Source organism: Monodelphis domestica, chromosome 1 (assembly GCF_027887165.1).
Source record: "Monodelphis domestica isolate mMonDom1 chromosome 1, mMonDom1.pri, whole genome shotgun sequence".
NCBI lineage: Eukaryota > Metazoa > Chordata > Mammalia > Didelphimorphia > Didelphidae > Monodelphis > Monodelphis domestica.
In genome coordinates, this window is record NC_077227.1 from 557,769,552 (window position 1) to 557,790,637 (window position 21,086).

At 36.0% G+C, this 21,086-nt stretch overlaps 1 protein-coding gene across 6 annotated transcripts in view; it reads left to right on the forward strand.

Annotated features, from left to right (window-relative positions):
• ARHGEF10 (Rho guanine nucleotide exchange factor 10) overlaps positions 1-21,086 on the forward strand; it is a 242,570-nt gene that overhangs the window by 122,180 nt on the left and 99,304 nt on the right. For all 6 annotated transcript variants that reach the window (XM_007476218.3, XM_007476220.3, XM_007476221.3 and 3 more), the window contains 2 exons: positions 421-566; positions 14,144-14,325. In XM_007476218.3, coding sequence (XP_007476280.2) covers positions 421-566; positions 14,144-14,325 — 328 coding nt within the window. The remainder of the gene's footprint in view (positions 1-420; positions 567-14,143; positions 14,326-21,086) is intronic.

Genomic DNA, 21,086 nt, shown 5'->3' on the forward strand with positions numbered 1-21,086 from the left:
TATAGTATCATGAATTTAGCAATGTAAACAATAACTTGAAGTTTGTAATGGATGAAGAATTTATTTGGTGAATCAGTTTAAATATGCGTTAGGTAAAAGTGAATGAATTCTTCCAAAATTATTCCATTTTGAAATTTGCTTTTTGAAGGAAAGCTTCCATGTATATGGCTATGAAAATAGCTGTTTGGGTAATGAACAATTTCTTGTAAAACTGTCACTTGCCCAGCTGCAAATAAATACATGAGGCACAAATTTTTGAATGACTAAGTTAGTGTGGCTTTTCTTCAAATCTTTGAAGAAGATATATAGCACAGCAACAACATGAACAGATAGTCCGCCATGATGTTTGCATGTGTTTTTGCCACTGGATTAATTGTAATGAATTATTTTTATTATATTTTGAATATTCTAAAAATCTAGCTTCTCAGCAGTGGCAATAGATATCTTATTCGTTCTGATGACATGGTAGAGACTGTTTACAATGACAGAGGAGAAATCGTCAAAACCAAAGAACGTCGACTCTTCATGTTGAATGATGTGTTAATGTGTGCTACTGTTAGTGCCCGGTAAGTATGAATTTGAGTGATTGCATTGCTTCTTTGAAATTAATCTCTCCTTTACCAGTATAGGTCAGAAACTTCTCTGCAACTTACCTAGAGGACTGAGAGGTTAAGCTACTTGCTCCAGGTTACACAGGTTACATAGCTGAAGCAAGATGTGAACCTAGATCATCTTGACTGTCAGGCTAGCTCCCCATCCACCAAGTTATTCTTCTCTACTGGCTGACCTGGGCATTTTCAAGAATTCTCTCACTTTTGATATAGAATATTTGATTTGAAAGGGATACATTTTTCATTTTACAAATAAGGAAATAGAGTCTCAGAGAAATAAAGTCATGTCTCTGAGGTCACAGTTAGTAAATGAAAGAGCCAGGACTAAAAGAACCCTGTTTTTCTGACTCTTTCCTCTCTTGTTCTTTTCACTCTGTCCTGCCACTGATATACTTTGGATTCTTTGGAAAATACTGTCTTGTGATACATTTGTCCTATCTTACTCTCCTCCATTCCAAGCTAAGTTAGTCTACCTTTTGCCCTCTGAACATGGCACATACTTTTCCACATCTATGACTTTTCTCAAGCTACTTATCTCAACTTTGAAACATCCTCCACTGACTCATCACATTTTACTTCCTACCCAATTCTAGAAACCCATATTAAATGCTACTAAATTTTCATCACCTTTCCTGGACTTGTCTAACAACCATTCCTCTTGGTAGTCATGGGGTATTTTTTTTTCTTTGCATTACTCTAATGAGAAAGAAATAGCATGTAATAGTAAAAAGAACAATGGATTTTAAATCAGAGAATCTGAGAATCAGAGTTTTGCTCCTTAGTACTGATATGACCTTGGGGAAAATCATTTTACCTCTCTGATTCCATTTCCCCATCTGTGAAATGTGTTAAACTAAGATTCCTTTTATCTCTAAATCTCTGACCCTAATTTGTACTTGTCACGAACTGTTATAACTTATAGTTACCCATATAACTAGATTATAAGATATTTAAAAACAGGTAGTACATCTCTTCTCAATGTTCTATCCTCTCTGGTACCAAGCATAATGTGCTTAAATATTGGTTAAATGACTAAACATAATTATAAAATGGCTTACTCTTATGGATTCAGCCTAAATTACTCCTAGTAAGGAAGTTGGTAATTTGGAAGGTGCATTAACATTTTTAGGTCTTTTAACGTTTAACACCTACTATGTGATTACCTATTTTTGAAATGTTCTCATGGACAATTTCAGAGTTGAGAAATTGGACTGTGTTCTTTTTATAACCCTTATAAAACCCATTGCAGCTGTTCTTCTTGGGCACTGCCCAACTTCTGTCACTCCAGCTGCTTGCTCCACTCAGTAAACTATGTACATATGTTACTCTTGTATAATTACATTGAATTGTTAGTATTTTATGTTGAGGGTAAATAACCAAGAATATAGTTGGGATCTTTTTATTTTTTAGAGTTCTTCATGAAAATCTCTTTTGCTTTACATATGTGTTATAGTAAATCTGATATTTATTTCACCATAACAAGAAGAGTTGGGTGATTTCATGGGTTTAGAAATAGCTACATAACCCAGCATGTTGTGATAAAATTGCAACTACTAGAATAAGTGTCACTTCAACAATTATAATCTTTTATCCTTATTGTCCTAATTTTATTAGATAATTGTCAAATGTTTTCCATTTCTTTCTTATAATCTCATTCTCGCTATATTTTTATTTACTAATTTTATATAAACTTCTCAACTATTAATCTATAGAGACATGTTCTTTTTAGTTTATCAAAGCTATATATATTAAGCACCTACTATGGACCAGTCACCATTCTTGGCACTAGGGATACAAAGATAGTGAGAATACAGGCTCTCTTCTCAAGGAGCTTCATATCTAATTAAGGGAAAGACCAGTAGACAGATAAACTGTGACAAAAATGAAGATATAAAAAGAGGTGTTGGCAAAGGAATACTGCAGGATGATTATTTGAAGTATTTGAGAAAGGAGGAATCATCTTCAGCTGAAGGTACAAGATTGTCAAGGAAATCTGCATTCATCACTCTGAGAGATTATATCTGAGGGACCATGGTCACTTTTTTCATTATTTATCTGTTTTATATTATATTTCCCCAATGATGCAGTGTTTAATAATCACTTTCTGACATATTTTATCTATGTTTTTCTCCCTTCCTCCTCTCCATCATTCCCAAGATGGGAGGTAATAATATAGGTTATATATGTGCATAAATACTTTTTCAGGAGATTTCAGTTACTATACAACTTTTATTTCCAATTTGGATCCTAAACACATCACAAGTTTGAGAGTGTGAGCTGAAGAGAGAAGGAAAGAAAGACATGAATATTATTTTCAAAAATCCCCAAAATTTAATCATGGGGAGTGGAGGGACTGAAAATGACCTAGGGTTGGAGAAAGGCCTTGTCATTGCATTGTATTCCAGACAGGGGACAATATTCAGTGGCCAGGATAGGGCAAGGTCAGGATGAGGATAACAAGGCAACTGGAGCCTCCAGTGAGTCTCTAATACTGATCCTGGTTCACATGGCCCCCATTAGTCATAGGCATACCTGGAATGCAGAGTTCATCATTTAGCAAAGATATATAGAGAGGGCATAGAGTACAGGTAACCACTATCACATTTATTGATTTTTATTCTCTCCTTGTTCATAATATTTTTTCCATTTATTGGTAATAGTTCCTTCACATTTCTTCTTTCCAGCTCATTGATCTATAAGCACTGCTATTCTATATGCTATATATAATAAAATTATATACATAATTTTATTGAATTCTGAATTCCTCTCGTGTAGAGAAAATATGACAATTATTTTCTTGCCTTGGGGATGAACTTGAACCTGTCAGATTAAATCCTGTGGAGAAAGGAAGGAGTTTACTTAAGATTTTAGAACTGAAAAAGGACAGTAGAATTCATCTAGTCCAACTTTCATTTTATAGAAAAAGAAATTAAGATTCCTAGAGATCAAAAGATTTGCCCAAATCATAGATTGTAAATGAAAGGGCTATTTCCTGACTATTTTTCTATTACTGTGCTACTCTGTTTCTCTCATCCCTAAATTAAAGCTGCTTTTAGAAAATCCATTTTCAGATGAATAATCTTTTTCTAAATGTTTTCTTACCTTTCAGTAGAATCTGATTTGAAGTTGTAAGTTTCCATGAAAAAATTCTGGCAAATATTTTACCAACATTATAAATATGTCCAGTTTTAATACTATTAAGAATAATTGTGATTTAGTACTCAAAGGACCATTACAGATACAATTCCTTTTTACAGATGAAGCAATTAAAGTCGCAAAAATGGTCTCTTAAGTTGCAGAACCAGAATTTGAACCCAAGTCTTCTGACTCCATATCTAGGCTGCCTCTCCAAATGGAGGGAATACCACTTGTAGACCAAACCAGAACCACTTCCCATAAAGAGAGGATCTATTTATCTTTAAAAGACTACCCATGGCAATGTAGTTTAATCACTCTTATAGCTTTTTAAATTTTGCAGAATACTGGCTTCACCATTCTTAGATATCTTTTATTTGACTTTTCCTTTTGAGCTTCCTTCTCATTAATTTTCATATTCCCTTGAACTACTGCTATAATATCTTCATTTACTCTCACCTACTTTGTTATCTTTTCTACTTCTGTGTGATGGAAACTCCTAGACCTAACATTATGGCTTCCTGATATCAATTTTTTTTTGACATGGTACAAGAAAACATGAAACAAAGATGTTCACTTCTTTATAAAAAACAAACTCCTCCCCCTCTGTAAAACACTGAAATTTCAGCTTAAAGTATGTGGCATATTATAGTTATTAAATATATCAACAAACTCCTTATTTTCAGTGTTAAATTATTTTATAATGATTCTTTTCACTCCCTTGACCCTTTCTCACTTTTAAGGATGCTATTTCCCTTTTCTTCTTTGGTTTTGACTGAGCTAGATTTTCTTTTCCGATAGCGACTTTACTCCTGAAAATGTTTTATTTTTGTGGGTAAAAGTAATAGAATAATCATGTATTATATTTTTAGGAGAAACTTGGGAGACACTTAAGTCTTCATTTTATAGATAAGGTATAGAGAAATTAAATTATTTTTCTAGGGACCCAGCTAATAATTTTCTGAGGCAATATCTGAATCCAGGACTTCCTGATTCCACATTCAGTGCCTTATCATAATCATACCATGTGTCCTCTGTTGAACTAGTTTTTCTTTCCTCTATATAAAGTGTATCATTTATTTATTTTCAGATCCCTTCCTTGCACCTTAGAATCAATCCTGTGTATTGGTTCCAAGGCAGAAGGTCAGGAAGGACTAACCAATGGGGGTTAAGTGACTTGCCCATAGTTGCACAGCTAGGAAGTATCTGAGGCCAGATTTGAGCCTTGGACTTCCCATCTCTGGACCTGGCTCTCAATTCCCTGAGCCACCCAGCTGCCCCCCCCCATTATATCTTTAAATCCCCCCACCCCACCCGCTATAGAATGATGAAGGCTTAGATTCAAAAGCTTGGTTTAGTTATCATCTAGTTTGACCCCAGTTTGCAATAGAGTAAACATGAGTACCAGAGAAAGTAATGAATTAGATAAAGGTCCAAAACTAGTTGTTAGCAAAATTGGCTCACAGGCTATTATTGCTGTTTTTTCCCTGCAGCTGAATTCAGAAGTTCAATTATGTTGGCTCTTCAATAATTCAATAATTCCTGAATTAATTAAGAGATGGTTTCAATTAAAATGAAATCTTTTTTCATGAATTCTCCTATAAATACTCCATGTCCTACATTTCTCTTTACATATTCTCTTTACCTCTCCTTAAACAATGTTGTCTTGTGTGTCTCCATGTATTATACCTAACTATATTTTTAATTCATGTTATTTAATTTTTCATTTAACTTATGTCTATCTCCCTCACTAGACTAAGCCATATGAGAGAAGGGCAAGTATTGGCACGATTTTTAAAAAAAGAAAGAGAATGAATTCTGTAAACTAGGCCAGTGAGTTTGACTTTGGTTCCTGGGAAAGTTCTAGCCATGTTGTCAAAGGGATAGTAAACGTCTAGAAACAGAAGCATTGATCACAAAGAGCTAGTCCTCTGCTGTTTTGTATTTTTATCAAGGACTTGGATAAAGATATAAACCTCATGCTTCTCACCTTAATGACACAAAGCTGAAAGGGATAATTAACATGTTGGCTAAATCAAGGTTTTAAAAGATTTTGATGGGATAGAATATTTGACTAACTCAAACAAAATGAAATTGATTTGACTTAAACTTGACTTCAAAAAATTGACTTCACAAGTTCAAAATGGGAAGGCACCTAGATAATTGCATACTTTAAATAGATCTAGAGATTTGAATGGACTTCAAGATCAATATATACCAAAAGGCAAAAAAATCTAATCATTGGGATGCATTAAAAGAAGCATAGCTTCCAGGAATAAAAAGTCAATAGTCTTCTTGTGTTTTGCCATAGGCAGACTATATATGTAGTATTTTGGTCAGTCTTATTCCTCCTAGTTTTGGAAGGACATTAATAACCTGAAAATCCCAAAGGAGGGTGACCAGAATGTTTCTTAATTCCATGCCTTATGAGGAGCAGTTGAAAGAACTAAGTATATTTAATCTAAAGAAAAGATAATTCAAGAGTACATGATGTCTTTCTATAGGTAGTTGAAACACTGCCATATTGCAGAGCATGTCCTATTTGGCCCAAGAGGGCAAAACTAATGCCAATGTGTGGAAGTTAAAAAAGGGACAAATTTTATCTTGACGAAAGGAGAATGTTGCTAATAATTAGAGCTGTCCAAAAATGGAATGGAATGCCTCTTGGGGTCAACTTCCATGCCATCTTCCCATCCCAACCCTGTCAATAGAAGTCTACAAGTGGAAGCTGGGTGCCTACCTGGTAGGTGTGTTGTAATGGATCATATGTGGCTCAGGCTTGTTGATTGCTGAGGGATCTTTCAACTCTGAAATTCAAAGATTCTCTGAAGGTGTGTGTCTTCTATTTTACAATGCCTTACCTAAAATAGATGCTGATTAAAGGTTTTTCTCAGGATTTCTGCAGCATTTGGCACTGTCAAACGTTCTTTTTTTCTTGTTTTCCTTTACCCTTGGAGCTCATGACTTTGATCTCTTCTGCATCTTTTCCTTACCTACTGGACTATTCCTTTCTTAACTCCTGTAACAACTTCTCTTTTTTTCTTGATGTGCCTTTTGTAACAACTTCTCTTTTCCTCTTCCTCCTCTTCCTCCTCCTTCTTCTTTCTTTTTCTTCACTTTGGAGATTTTCTCCACTTATATGGCTTCAGTAATTACTTCCTGGAGTTGATACTCAAATCTATCACTGAAGTTGTGTTTCCACTTCCTTTAAGTATAACCTTATATTTCTAACTGCCAACATGAATCTCTACCTGTATGTCTCACTGTCTTTCAATTCAGTATATCTCAAGTAGAACCCTCAGTTTTCCCTCCAAGCCTTTTGCTTTTAACTTTCCTATTTCTATTAATGTCACACCAACTTAGAGACAGACAGACAGATAGATAATTTATGGTGAACTTAAAATGTACCAAGAACCATTCTGAGTGCTAGGAATATAGATAGAGGAAAACAAAGATAATTCTTACCCTCAAAGATTTTATATTCTAAAAGGAGAAGATAACACTTAAAGGAGAGGTAGAGTAAAGAGGGTATTCATATAGATCCAAGGAGGTGAAGTTGAGCTGAGAATGAAGTCAGTGTAGCTGGCATCCTTTATGTCATGAAAAAAGATGGATTTGGTATCAGGAGACCTTGTGTCTGTTTCAGTTCCAAAGTAGTTTGAAACTAGGTAATGGAGGAGCTTTTGTAACAGGTTGTGGTTTATATTTTATGCTAAAGGCAAGAAAGGAGGCATTGAAGATATTTGAGCAGCGGAGTGACATCACCATAGATGTTTATTAGGAAATTATTTCAACTATTTGAAAAATAGATTGGAGAGTAGATGAAAATGGAAACAGGAAAACCAGTTAGAAGCAATGAGGTCTTGAGCTGGGTGATTTATTAATATAAGTGAATAAATTTGGGTGGTATTATAGACATAGAATCAATATGATTTGGTATGTATGGGGGGGGTAAGGGATAGGGAAGAGACTAGGATGATTCTAAGGTTATGAGTCTGGGAGATATCAAAATGTGGTAGAGCCTTCAGCAAAAATAGGGATATTTAGAGAAGAATTGAAGTTTGAAGGGAAAGATTTTCAGATCCTTTGCATCTATTGACTTTTAAAGGATTTCAGGTAGAGATGTCTAGGAAATTTATGATGTAGGACTAGAAGTCAAGAGAGATATCAGGGTATTAGATTACATATTCATTTGGGAAATTGACTCCATAAGAGTGAATGAAATCACCATGGAAGAAATAGAAGTGGGCCCAGGAAAGGATCCTGAGATACTCAAGATTAGGGGCTGGAGGTAGACTATGGAGTGGTCAGACAGGAAGGAAGGAAGGCAAGAGCAGAAGCTGGGATACCAGTAAGGGGAGTGGGGTGTGGTATAAGGGAATTCAGCAAGGGAACATGATTCAGGATGAATAATCAATCAGTAGTGTCCAAAAGCCTCAGAAAAGTCAGGGAAGATAAAGATTGAGAAAAGGCTATGGAATTTTGAAGCTAAAAGACCATTTTTTAACCTTTGGTAGAACACTTTCAATAGAGTATTGTGGGGAAAAGGCTTTACAAAACTTAAGGTGTTTAGAAAGGTGAGTTGTTGATGGTGAAGATGATGATGATAGACTGAACCTTTGAAGGAGTTGAAAGAATAAGAACATATTTGTTCATAATAAAATAAGAAGAAAAATACACAAATAAACATGGAGTGCAAATGTTCCTGGGGGTTCTTTCCCAGAACCTTGCATGGTATTTGTTAGACTAGAGAATTTAGACCATTGTTATTTAAGATAATATTTAGAGCCAAATCTTGCCCTTCTAATCATTCATGTTTATTGTTAGAGAGGGAGGGAAAAAAAGACTTTGGGGTATACACCCTGTTGTTCCATAGCCTCACTCTGACCTCAGAGATGAAATGATCAGCTTTTAAGGAAGGTCATTCAACAGTTCTCATGGATGCTGACCAATGTTCTTTGTATCTTCATATGGTGAACTTTTCCATATTAATTTTTCCTAATAATACATAAAAACAAAAATGCCATGTTTTCTATAAAAAGTGCTATAATCCAAAGAATTATTTTTTTAAAAAACAAATCTACTTTTAAAAGCTTTATACTAAAGCAAAATTTGATTTTTCCATTTCCAATCCTACCTCTAGAATGAGGTTTAGGTAGCAATGTCCACTCAGAGAGAAAGGGAGAAACTGGTGGAAGAGAGGAAAGAACGTCAGGCTTAGAGTTGATAGAATAGGCTTCTGGTCTGTTCTGTCACTTTTGTGATTTTAGACAAATCACTTGGATCTCCTGAGCCTCCATAGCCTCCTATTTTAAATGAAGTCATTGGAATAGATAATCTCTAAGGTCTCTTTCAGATCTAACAATCTATGCTTCTATGATCCTCTGATTTTTCTGTAATTTTATTAGTGAAGGAAATTTTCTGGGAGGAAACTCAACTCCACCAAAGTGAGTCTACAAATGGCCTGAAACTTTGTTGCTATTGTTTTTTTTTTCAGTGTAAGGGGTGAAAAGGGGATTACTTTATAAAAAGGTTGGACTGAATTATTTAAGAATAAGGTCGCCAGGAATTTAATTTATTCCAAAGAGATTTATTTACGAAATATAGAAAGAGTGAAGTAAGAAAATCAGAGAGAGGAAGATATTTAGCCTAAGCACTAAGTAATTTATTCCCAACCTCTGGCTCAACCCTGGCAGGGAGATTTAGACCTTAACTGGAGAGGCCTTGGCAAAGCTGAGGACTTGGGGATATCTCTCTCTCTCTCTCTCAAGAGGTAGGTCTCTCCTGAGGCTAGTCTTTTCAGAAAATCCAGGAAAGGAGTCAGCTTTTTCACTCACCATGTCACAGGGAGAGATTTAAGGACAGTCTCACCAGGAACAGGGTCTCAGGTCCAGTCAGCAGATTCTTCACCAGCCTCCTACTTGAACTCAGAACTCCAGAAGAAGCCAATGTCCAAGTTCCACTCAGGAAGTTGTAACTCCCTTTTAAAGACACTTTCTTTTGTGCCACTTCCTGTGCCTTCCCCTAATTTTACGTCTACCAATCACAGTTGAAGCTTTGCTTAGGATGGCCCATAGGACAGTCAGTTTGATTCCGATTCATCACCCACTATTGCACACATGGGTTACAGACCTCCCCACTGATTAAGTGGAAAGTTTACACTTTTGGCGATTAGATCTAAAAATGGGCAGGGGAGTTAATTTAATTTTCACAATCAGGGGAGAGTTAACTTTAATCTTCACTTCAATCATGCCTAACTGCTTGCAACCCGATTTGGGGTTTTCTTGGAAAAGCTACTGGACTGGTGGGTTTACTTTTTCCTTCTCCAGCTCACTTACTTTATAGATGAGGAATCTGAGGCAAACAAGATTAAGTGACTTGCCCAGGGTCACATAACTAATGAATATCTGGGGCTGGTTTTGAACTTAGTCTTTCTGACTCCAGGCCCAGTGCTCTATCTACTGTGTCACTGAACTGCCTTTAGGGCCTTAGGGTCTACATGTTAGGACCTTAGTTATTGTGGAGTTTGAAGCAGTTGTCTTGGGAGCTGACTAGCTCAGGTTCATATAGCTATTATTGTGTCAGACACTAGTCTAGAACCCCGTCCTTTTTGCTTCTGCAGTCATTGTCATACACTACACACCATACTGCCTTCACTTCTATGAATGTCAGGTAAAACAATTAGTGAAATAAATTCAGTCTTGCCCACCTAATGAGGAAGAGAAAAACTAAAGGCATGGCATTTTCCATATTAAATAGAGCATTTGTTTTAATAGTCCCTTGAAAAATTGATTTATTTTTTAGAAAACCTACATTTGGATGCAGGAAAGTCCCAGGAAAATGATGTGAGAGACAGATTAGTGTATCCATGCATATGGGACCATCAGTCATTCATTCAGCATTTCTAAAATGTCTCCTGACACTCTGCTGGTAGCTAGTAATACAAAGAGAAAAATGAAACAGCCCCTGCCCTCAAGGAGCTACTATTATACTAACTATAATTCAAAAGACATGGAGTTTATTTTTGGCTTTACTGCTCACAAGTTTTGTGACCTGGTATATGTCCCTTATGTTCATGGTTCTCAGTTCCCTCCACCATAAACCAGAAATCATCCTACCTGCTTTCACAGCAACTTTGCTTTGAGGATCAAAAGAGATCATGGAAATTAAAATGTCTTGTGAAACCTCATAAATATAGCGATAATATCCCATTCTATCTCTTCCATACATTGCTTAATAAATATTCTCTCCATCTGTCTATCAATCTATCTGTCATCTATCTAAGAAAGCAAATAAATATAAATTTGTACAAAGTAGTTCAGTATAAGGTACTGTAATAAATTGGGGAAAGGGAAAAATGGAAATGGAGCCTCTTCCTTTTAAAGCAGGGACAGAGTGAGAGGAGGTGTTGTTTAGCCAGAGGAGAGAAAGAGGATGAAATTTGTCTTTTCCCCCTCAGCCCCCTCTGACTAGACCCCCTCACTATGGCTGCCTTCAATTCCTACTGGCAGGCTCTCTGGGATCTTTGTTGGAAGAGGGTTCAGGTGGCAAACCTCTTTCTTCTGGGGAGAAAGAAACCCTTTCTTTCCTCCCCTCAATTCAGGCTGTCCTCTAATAAAGCTGGAGTCAGTTCTGGGTCCTAATGATTGAGTTTATTCAAGGGAAGCAGGAAAGGGACAGGGTTGATGAAGGGTAAGGATTGAGATTCAGGAGGGAAAGAGGGAGAGGGGGTCCCTACCTAATTAACACCCTTCCCTCCAAAGTTAGACAGCTCATGTCTGATAACCTAAACCCCTGAGAGGTTCAGAGTAGAGAAACTCTGGTTTCTTGGCTGGTACAGCAAGTGTCCTCAAGTTCAAGGTTCGAAGGGAGTTGTAGAGATCTTCTTTGTGGACGGCTTGTCTCTCAAAGTCCTTGTCGATTGGCTGGGGTTCAGGAGGACCTGGGATCAGGAATTTGGGGAGAGAAAGATCACTGACTTTGAGATTCAGTCAGAGTCCAAAAAAAACAAACCTCTGTCCAGGTACTCTCTTCCCGGAGTTCCTTTCAACTGCCTGGATCAGCTTTTTCCTCTCCCTCCAAGGTTCCAAGTGTCCATCCCCCCTTCACTGCTTGCAGGATTCTTGTAGCTCTTCCAGGCTTATTCCCAAAGTTTCCAGATTTTTCTCTCTTACAGTATATTGGTTGGAAGGGCCTTAGCAGTTGAGGGAATCAGGAAAGATCTTGAGAGACTCCCCCATCCCTTCTAAACTATCTTTCTCTAAACATCAAGGTGATTCTTCTCAAGTACACGTCTGATCGTGTCACCCCAGCCTCTAACTCGGTGCCTCCTGCTCTGACTTACAGTTCTAGTATCAAACTGCAGTGTCTGGTGACATTCCAATCTCTTCATCATTTGGCCCTTACTACATTTCCAGGCATCTTCTGCTTCACTCTCTATTTGCCGACTAATCTGTCCTACTTCTTGTTCCTAGAATCTGACACTCCATCTCCTATATTAATGCCTTTGCACTGACTGTCCCCTGAGGCTTAATCGCTTCTATCTCTCTTAGTTTCCTTGGCTTCCATCAAGACTCAGGTCAAAGTCTACCTTTTACCCAAGTCTTTCCTGTTGTCTCTCACTTCCAGCTGCCAAAGCCTTCCCTTTCAGATGACCTTACTTTTACTCTGTATATATCTGTAGCAACTAGTTCAAAACAATTCAATTCAATAAACAATTATTAGAACCTGCTGTGTTCTACTCTAGGGATATAAATGAGAAAAAGAAAGAGAGAAGACCACACACAAAAGAAAGCTGGAAGGGAGAAAGAGGAGGCCAATAGTGGAGGTATCTTGTGAAGTAGGGATGAAACTATGCAGAGATGCTGATGCAAAGTGGAGTTTTCTGCAGATCCACTTCCTGCCCTCTTTAAAGGAAAGTTTTGGGAGGAATTAAGTGTTCCATCCTGCAGTCAGAGGGGAGGGCAGACTGATGGCAGTGGAAAGGTGTTGGTCATGAGATTGAAGTAATTTTATTTTGAGAGAAGCATCCAGTCCTTGAAGTAGAAACTAGGCATCAAGGCAGATGGGGAGTGTAATGATTTAATGGTGGCGTATCTGTCATCTCACCTATTAGAATAAAAGTTCCTTAAGGGGAGGGAATTTTTGTTTGTTTTTACTTTCTTTGTTTTGTAACCTATGGGGCTACTGCTAGGTAGCCCAGTTGTTTGTAGTGCTGGACCTGGAGAGTTCTCTTCCCGAATTCAAATCCTGTCTCAGATACTTACTAATTGTGTCACCTTGGACAACAAGCCTTTTAACTCTGCCTCAGTGTCCTCATCTGTAAACTGAGGTTGAGAAAGAATTGGCAAGCCACTCCAATATCTTTGCCGAGAAACCCCCAAGTGGGGTTTTCTAAAAATAACTGGACAATGACATGTCTAACATCAGCCTAGTATCTGATATATAGGAAGCACTTTATAAATACTTTTTTCTGACTGAGTGATTTGGGAAACGACCCAATCAAGTTGAGCTAGTTACTTAAAAAATCCCTCTGAACTTCAGTTTCCTTATCTATAGAAGGACAGTGGCATTTTCATTCCTTACTTCACAGAGCTGTGTTGAACAAAGCAATTCATAAATCTAACACTGCAATATAATGTTTAATACAGCTATAACAGTTCCTAAAGCTTAAACTGGACTAAGATTTTGGGTACATCCAATATAAGTGTGTATGAGCAACATTATAAAATGGAAAAAAAGCACCTGATTCAGAGCCAAAAAACATGGCTTTATATATTAAATCTATTACTTTCCATTGGTAACCTCAGGCAGGTCACTTAACTTTTCTAAGTCTTAGTTTTCTCATCATTGTACTTAGGACAATACACTCTCTGGTCACTTGGATGTCTGTACATTCAATATAAAAATAATCCTGTAATCTTAGGATCATAGAGGAGTGACAATGGTAGAATTTTTGTTATTGAACTATAACTAACAAAGATATGTATGAAATGATTAGATAATTTTCCTAATCAAATAGGAATTTTTTTTAAACAAATAATGTTAACCTTTCTCCTAGTGTATTTGAAATTCTTCAATATGATAGTCAGCACAGGACCAGCTCATCCCTTTTAGTAGATAATTAACCATTAAGCTGAGCACTGTAATGCTTTCTGAGGAAATATGTAATTTCACTATTATTCCTTCTGTTTTCTGACTCAGAGTTGGAAAGATTTCTCCACCCTCTAATGTACTGGGTGCCCAAATACAGAACCACATAGGTCTTGTTCCAAAGAAAGATAGAACTCCTATAATTTAACAGCTTAAACATCCCTTATTTGCATGCCCTCTGTGACAGGAAATGCCATAAAATATGTAATTAATGATATCTCATAAAATTGCTCTGATTCTTTCAGCACGTCACATGAAAGCAGTGGGGCTGTATCAACCAGCCAAAGATACTTACTAAAATGGAGCGTTCCTCTTGGACATGTAGAAGTCATAGAATACAGCAGTGGTCAAGGCCAAGGAGAAAATAGCAGATACCCTCAAGCACATTCCACTGAAAGTATTATCGTGGTCGCCAATGCAAAGCCACGTAAGTGACAGTCTTAATAAAAAGCTTATGGCACTTTTCTGACGCCTGACATGATTAAATCCTCTACTCCTTACCACTATCCTCTTTACCTCCTAATATTGACTATAGATGAAGTTCCAACAATGTGTGTTTGCAAAATATTATCTTTAGCATAAGTAAACATAAGCAAAAATAGCCACATTAGTCAGTCCTTCTCATTTTGCCAGATAGTCTCCTGTGTATTTGCTTCTCTGTGATTGTACTCTGATAAGTACTCTGATCCTTTTGGAAGCTGCCTTGTATGTGTGCTAATTGATATTGCAGATATTTAATGGTGTGGGCAGGCATGATCTTTTTTTCCCCACTTGCTGAATCTTGGAATATTCCTTTAGCTTGACCTTTGATGCTTTGATGAATTTGTGATCTCATCAGTGTGCATACTATCTCCAGAAGTGAAGATAGCAACCTAACCACAGCTTTTCATCCTAAGGAACTCTTGCCTTTTTTCTTCCTGTAAATCAGCCACAAAGGCATCTACCCAGTGTGTTGGAGGGCATCTCAAGATCTTTTGACATCATATGGATACCAATGAAATATACAGTCTGTCCACTGGTAATCCTTTATTCTAACTAACCAAGCTTCTTTTCTGGCTTTATGTCCATTTTATGGCATCTTCTCTGCTACTTCTGCTTAACTGATAATATGCTATAGCCTATTTATGCCCACTTTGAGTCTCTTCATTGTCAAGTGGTGACTCAACTTTAATTGTTTAGTCACTATGATAGTCTATCACTTATAATAACATTTAAAGGAAATATACTAAGGCTAAAACTGTAGGCCTTTCTTTCACAGAGAAATAATAAAAACTAAAAAATAGGAAAGATTAGAAAATATATTATTTGTTTTTATATAGTCTAGATTTTCTTCTGCATACCCCCTCCCTTCTCCTTGAAGGCACTACTTTAAAAAAATTTCTTTTAAACAATTTCTTCAAGAGAGAAAAAATCCATCAACATATCAAACATTTGGTGATTATTCAGTGCTACACATCTTTCTTCCCCAACCTACCCTCATTGTCTCTGCAAAAGAAGAGGGAGAAAATGTCATTTCATGCCTCATCTTTGAGATCAAGCTTCTTCCTTATAATTTCACAACATTCATTCTTTTTTTTTTAAACCCTTACCTTCCATCTTAGAATCAGTTCTATGTGTTGGTTCTAAGGGCTAGGTAGAAGAGTGGTAAGAGCTAGGAAATGGGGGTCAAGTGACTTGTCCAGGGTCACACAGCTAGGAAGTATTTGAGGCCATATTTGAACCCAGGACCTCCCATCTCTGGGCCTGGCTCTCAATCCACTGAGCCACCCAGCTGCCCCCCCACAACATTTATTCTTGATTGTTTTGTGGTGATGGGTTTATGTGCATTGTTATAGCCATTGTTTATAGTTATCCTGACTCTGTTTATGATGCTTTGGGTTAGTTCACATTGATACTTTTCTGTATATATCAGCAATTTAAGAATGTTAATTCTTTGGTAGTTTGACTGATACAACACTAATTCTAGAAATTAATTTAAACATTCTGTTTTATTAATATGTTCTTAGAGATGTTATTTTTCTTCTGACTACAACTTAGTTATAACCTCTAAATTTTTAGATGCTGTTTCATTATCATTCTTTCAGATAACTATTTCTATGTTTCATTCTTTGATCTACTCATTATTCAGGTTATTATTAAATATGTATTTAGTTCTTTATTGTTTGATTATTTTCTTCTATTAATCACTTTGTTTCTACATTATGATCTGTAAGGAATTTCTGCCTTTCAAAATTTTCTTTGAAATGTGTTTCCGTGTATGTGTGTATGTGTTTAGTGTTAAGAAATAGGTGTATTCTTTAACCTCAAGTCTTTCAAATTTAACTTTTTTGCAGCAGTCTATTCACTTCTGCATTTTACTTTTTATCTTGATTTCTGTTTGGTATGTCCAGTTTTAAAAAAAGGCAGTCTTTTACCATTCATTCAAGAAACATTTATTAAATACCATTTCTAAGACACTGCTAAGCACTGGGGATATAAAAGCAAAAGTAAAACAATCTGCTTTTAAGAAACTTATGTACTAATGATGGAGATAACATATATTTATGAAAGCATTTAAGAAGATATTCAAAATTAATCCCTTTATGAATTTTGTTGCTATATCTGGGGAATTAGGCAATGATTCTTTTTTCCATCCTCTTTTCATTCCCTGCTTATTTCATTCTCCAGATTGCTTTACCTCCTTAGCAGTCTTATTCCTATGGGGATACCCTTTTCTCTGTAAGCTGCCCTCAGTTTCCAGATTCCCATTATGCTTTGCCTTCTCCTATTAGAATGAAAGCTCCTTGAGGAGCTTGTTTTATTGGTATTTTTTTTTCTATTTGTATTCCCAGAATTTAGCACAATGGTTAACATATGGTAAATGGCTAATAAATGGTCTGTCTATCTGTCTTTCTCTCTACCTACCCTATTTATCTCTGTGACATATGATTTTTATTTTTCCTTTGTTAGAATGACTCTAAGTTATGCTTTTATGAAATCATCTGACAGTATACTTTGTTCCAGTGACTTATTTTCATTCTATATTGTCTTTAATTTTAGATATATTTTTTGTATGCTGTACATTGTTAAGTTTTGGTTTTTTATTCACTGTGCCACTCTCCTATTGCTGACTTGTTTAATTCATTCATTTTTAATGAACAAATTAAGTATGATTGCTTCTTATTCATATTTAAGGTTATTGTTAGGATTCTGTTTTCCCCAATTTATTTTTACATAGATTTTGATCAAGTTAACTTTAAAAACTACTTTGTCCCTTTTTAGCTTTGCTTACACAACTTTGATACTGATCTGTCTCCTCAGCACCCCTCTGCTACCATTCTTATTTACATATCCTATCTATTCAGAATGCTTGAAATAGGAACTGCCTTAGCTGGACTCTGAAACATATGCCTGTGAGGTGTCCTTTACTGGCTACCTACAGAAACAGTGGAATGGGGAATAAAAAGGGCATGTCTGAGAGCTTTAAGTATTTTTATTAATTTTTTAAACCCTTACCTTCCATCTTGGAACCAATACTGTGTATTGGTTCCAAGGCAGAAGAGTGGTAAGGGTTAAGCGATGGGGTTAAATGACTTGCCTATCCAGGGTTACACAGCTAGGAAGTGTCTGAGGCCAGATTAGAACCCAGAACCTCCTGTCTCTGGGCCTGTCTCTCAATTCACTAAGCTACTCAGATGCCCCCCTTTTTTTCCTTAATGACTATATTATGAAATATTTAAAACTGATAATTTATCTACTATAAATTTTGTGAGGTAATATGTGGGGAGAGAGAATTTGTCTTGCAGTCCATAAGAACTCTCATTCTCTGTAAGAGGCACTTAAAACTCTCAAATGCTGTAGAAAATTCTATAAAACTATAAATTAGAAATGAGTTGCTTATCTGCATCTGTGGAAGGAGTTTCTACCCCCAAAAGCTCCCCATACAGTTAAAATTTACAAGTATTTAAAAACAGTCCCTTAATTCTGCTATCTTTTTATTTTATTTTTTAATTTTATATTAGATCTGTGATCCCCTAGTGGGTGAGGAAACTTACTAGATCACTTTACTAATGTAGATTAACACTATCTCTCCAATTTATAATCTTAACAAACTGTCAGAAACACCTGATAATTTAACCTGGCTTGCTCAAAGCCAGAATGTACTGAAGTTAGTTGTTGAATTCCTGATTGTGAGGCTGGCTGTATATCCAAAACACTGCACTGCCTTTCTTCTTTTCATTTATATATTCCCTTTAAAAAACAATTTATAAAGTCAAACAATCCACTTTTTAACTAGAATAGATGTTTTCATGCTAGTTGTTATTCTAAGAAAGAATTACCTAATCACAGCAAAATGTGAACTCTCCCCACTGTCATGTATGAAAGAGAGAGACTGAGACATTTTTATTTGGAATTCTACTTCAGGAGAAGACTCGTGTCTTGAATGCTTTTGTGGAAAGTTTGAAACATTTGGATTCTTTGGAAATTAGAAATTTAGGCTGTAAATCTTGTTGGATGACTTAGTATAGTAAATTTTAAAAAGGCTTTGTTTATATACTAATTCAAGTTCTCTACTTATTCTCAAGAAATAGAAAAGAATTTATTGATCCCCAAAGCATATAATATAGATGAAGCATAGAGAGACCTTAGGTTTATATCAAGTAATTAGTCAATGAAATCAGGATTAAAATAACCAATATTCTGAGAAAAAAACTCATGTATTATATAATTATCATCTCATTCAATCTTATTTGACTGATAATGGATTTATGACTTCATTTTGAGATTTACTTACACTAAGTAAAGTATATGTCCATCTCTACTGAGTATATATGGGTTTTTGCAAAGAGATAAGTCTGCTGGAGGTACCCTTTTCCTTTTCTACCTTATTTCCTTTATTGTTTCACTACTTTTTCTCTCAATGACATTTTCCCAGATTTTTTTTTACTATTAATGATGACTTTTTCTAATTGTATTTGAACCATTTAAAAGATATCATTAAAGCCAAGAAGACCTGGGTTCTTGAAATATGCTGAATGTATGCTCCTAATTAATCAATTAGTCTCTCAGTTCTGTAAAATTTCTGTAAAGTTCTGTAAAATTTAAATTAATATCAGTAACTCTAGGTTCTTACTTTTCCAGAGAGTTTTATTAATAATCACTTGAAGTAGAAAAAATAAAAAAAGATAGACATATAAAGCCTAATTTTCTAACCGAACTGACCATGTGTATGGATTCTCTCGCCTGGCTCCCAGCCAGCCTCCTCAACCATATTCCAGGAAGAAGAGAGAGACTCCAAAACTTAATCCTCCGTCCATTCATATAGTGTTCACGAAGTGTAAGCACACAAATGGAATGCTGGGTAAGATAGACTTTGGGGAGAGAATTCTATCTACATAATCCTCCCCCTCCCCCATGATATTTTGGTAGATGAGCATGTTGAAATTCCCAAATTTACATGTCTAATTTCTCCAATTAATCATTTCATATAACCAGCTAAAGATCTCTTATAGGAGGTGCATTCAATATTGCACTTTCTAAGGGGAAATTACAATAATTATGGGATAAAAGGGAAAGAGAAAAACCAACTATTGGTAGGTGCATTGATAAAAAGCCAATTAGGGAGCAATCCCCTTTGGCATAAGAGTTTACATTTAGAGTAAATGTGTTCACCTCCCCCCTCCCCAGCCCCCTAGTTCAATTCTCTACATCCAAAAGTTCATTCTGAATTTTTTGAGGCAGGTGTGGTTTCTACAGTGTAAAGGGTGAAATTATGGTTGAGACTGAAAAAAATCTAAATTTAAGAATGGTCGCCATGGGAAATCCCAAATAATAAAATACCCAAGTCAGCTGCCAAATTTTATGGTGATTTAATTGATATAATAGAAAAGATTTTAAGAAGGAGGAAGGAAGGGGCTAGTACCGGGCAAGAAGATAGGAGATGTAGAAAGTAAGGTTTTGAGTGTGAAGGAGGAAAGAATCAACCTGACCTCCAAAGAGGCTTAGCTAAGATGCCTAAAACTGAAATCAGCTCCAGGGCAAAACTCATCACCCAACGCTCCAAGATGTTGGAATGCTTAGCACACTGCCAGCCAGAGTCATCTCTTCAGGGAAAGAGGAAGGTCCAGGAAGTGCCGTGCCTTATATGAATGTTTTTTGCACCATTTTTCTGAGTCTCATCTGTACCAATGAGGACTTAGCTTGACTTAGGACAGCCCAGAGGTCTATCCTTTTTATTGCATGTGTCTGTTGAGCCATCTCCTCACATAATGAAATCTTAAATTTGATGCAGACCTTCAAAATCTTGTTAATCTGAGTAGGGTGAAGAATGTAGAGTTTCCAAGACCTGAGTCTGTTATTCCAAGTATCTCAGTATATCTTACTGATCAGGAAATCTTCTAAAGAATGGTCTGATTAGGGTGGAATAGTTTTGAAATTCACAACAGGCATCTCTATGGTACCTTCTCCAAACAGTTCACTTTTTGATTCGGAGAGTTAGCAAATATATTTTTCTGAAATTACTCTCAAAACAAACAAAAAAATAAGATCTTGAATTTAACAAAAATTATACAATTCCCCCTGAGGACGGTGTTGACCAACATATGGATCAACTAAGGATACATGGTTGAATTATGGGGTAAATAAATCAGTTATCAAAAGAAAATCCAAAAACATTAAAAAAAAACCCAAATAGAAGAGGAAAAATTAAATTTTGGGGGAAAATTTTGTTATATTGTATATAAATTTGTATATAATTGTATATACAATTGTTTATAAAATTATGTATATAATATTATATAAAATATAAAATAAAAATATATAAAAATATAAAAATAATATAAAATTGTATATAAAATTATGAGTAATCAAGAATAAGCCCATAACAAGTCTTTGAATCAGAGCCCCATTAAAGTGATTTATGTCCCACAAGCCTGTATGTCATTGCAGCAATTATGCACTTGCCCAATCAGCAGCCAGGACTACAGAAAATGGCCATACTATGAAAGAGAGAAAAGGGACTAGATTTTTAAGTAAAAGGGAAGTATCATTCCCTGGTCTGATTTTATCTTCACTCTCAGGGAGAGGGGAACCAAAATGGTAGCCAAACTGAGATACTTGTCTGGATCTGGTACAGGGAAATCCTATGTCTGACATTGTCAAGCAGCTACTTCCTTGAACTTCAAAACAAGTCCTCTGTATTGGCGTAGA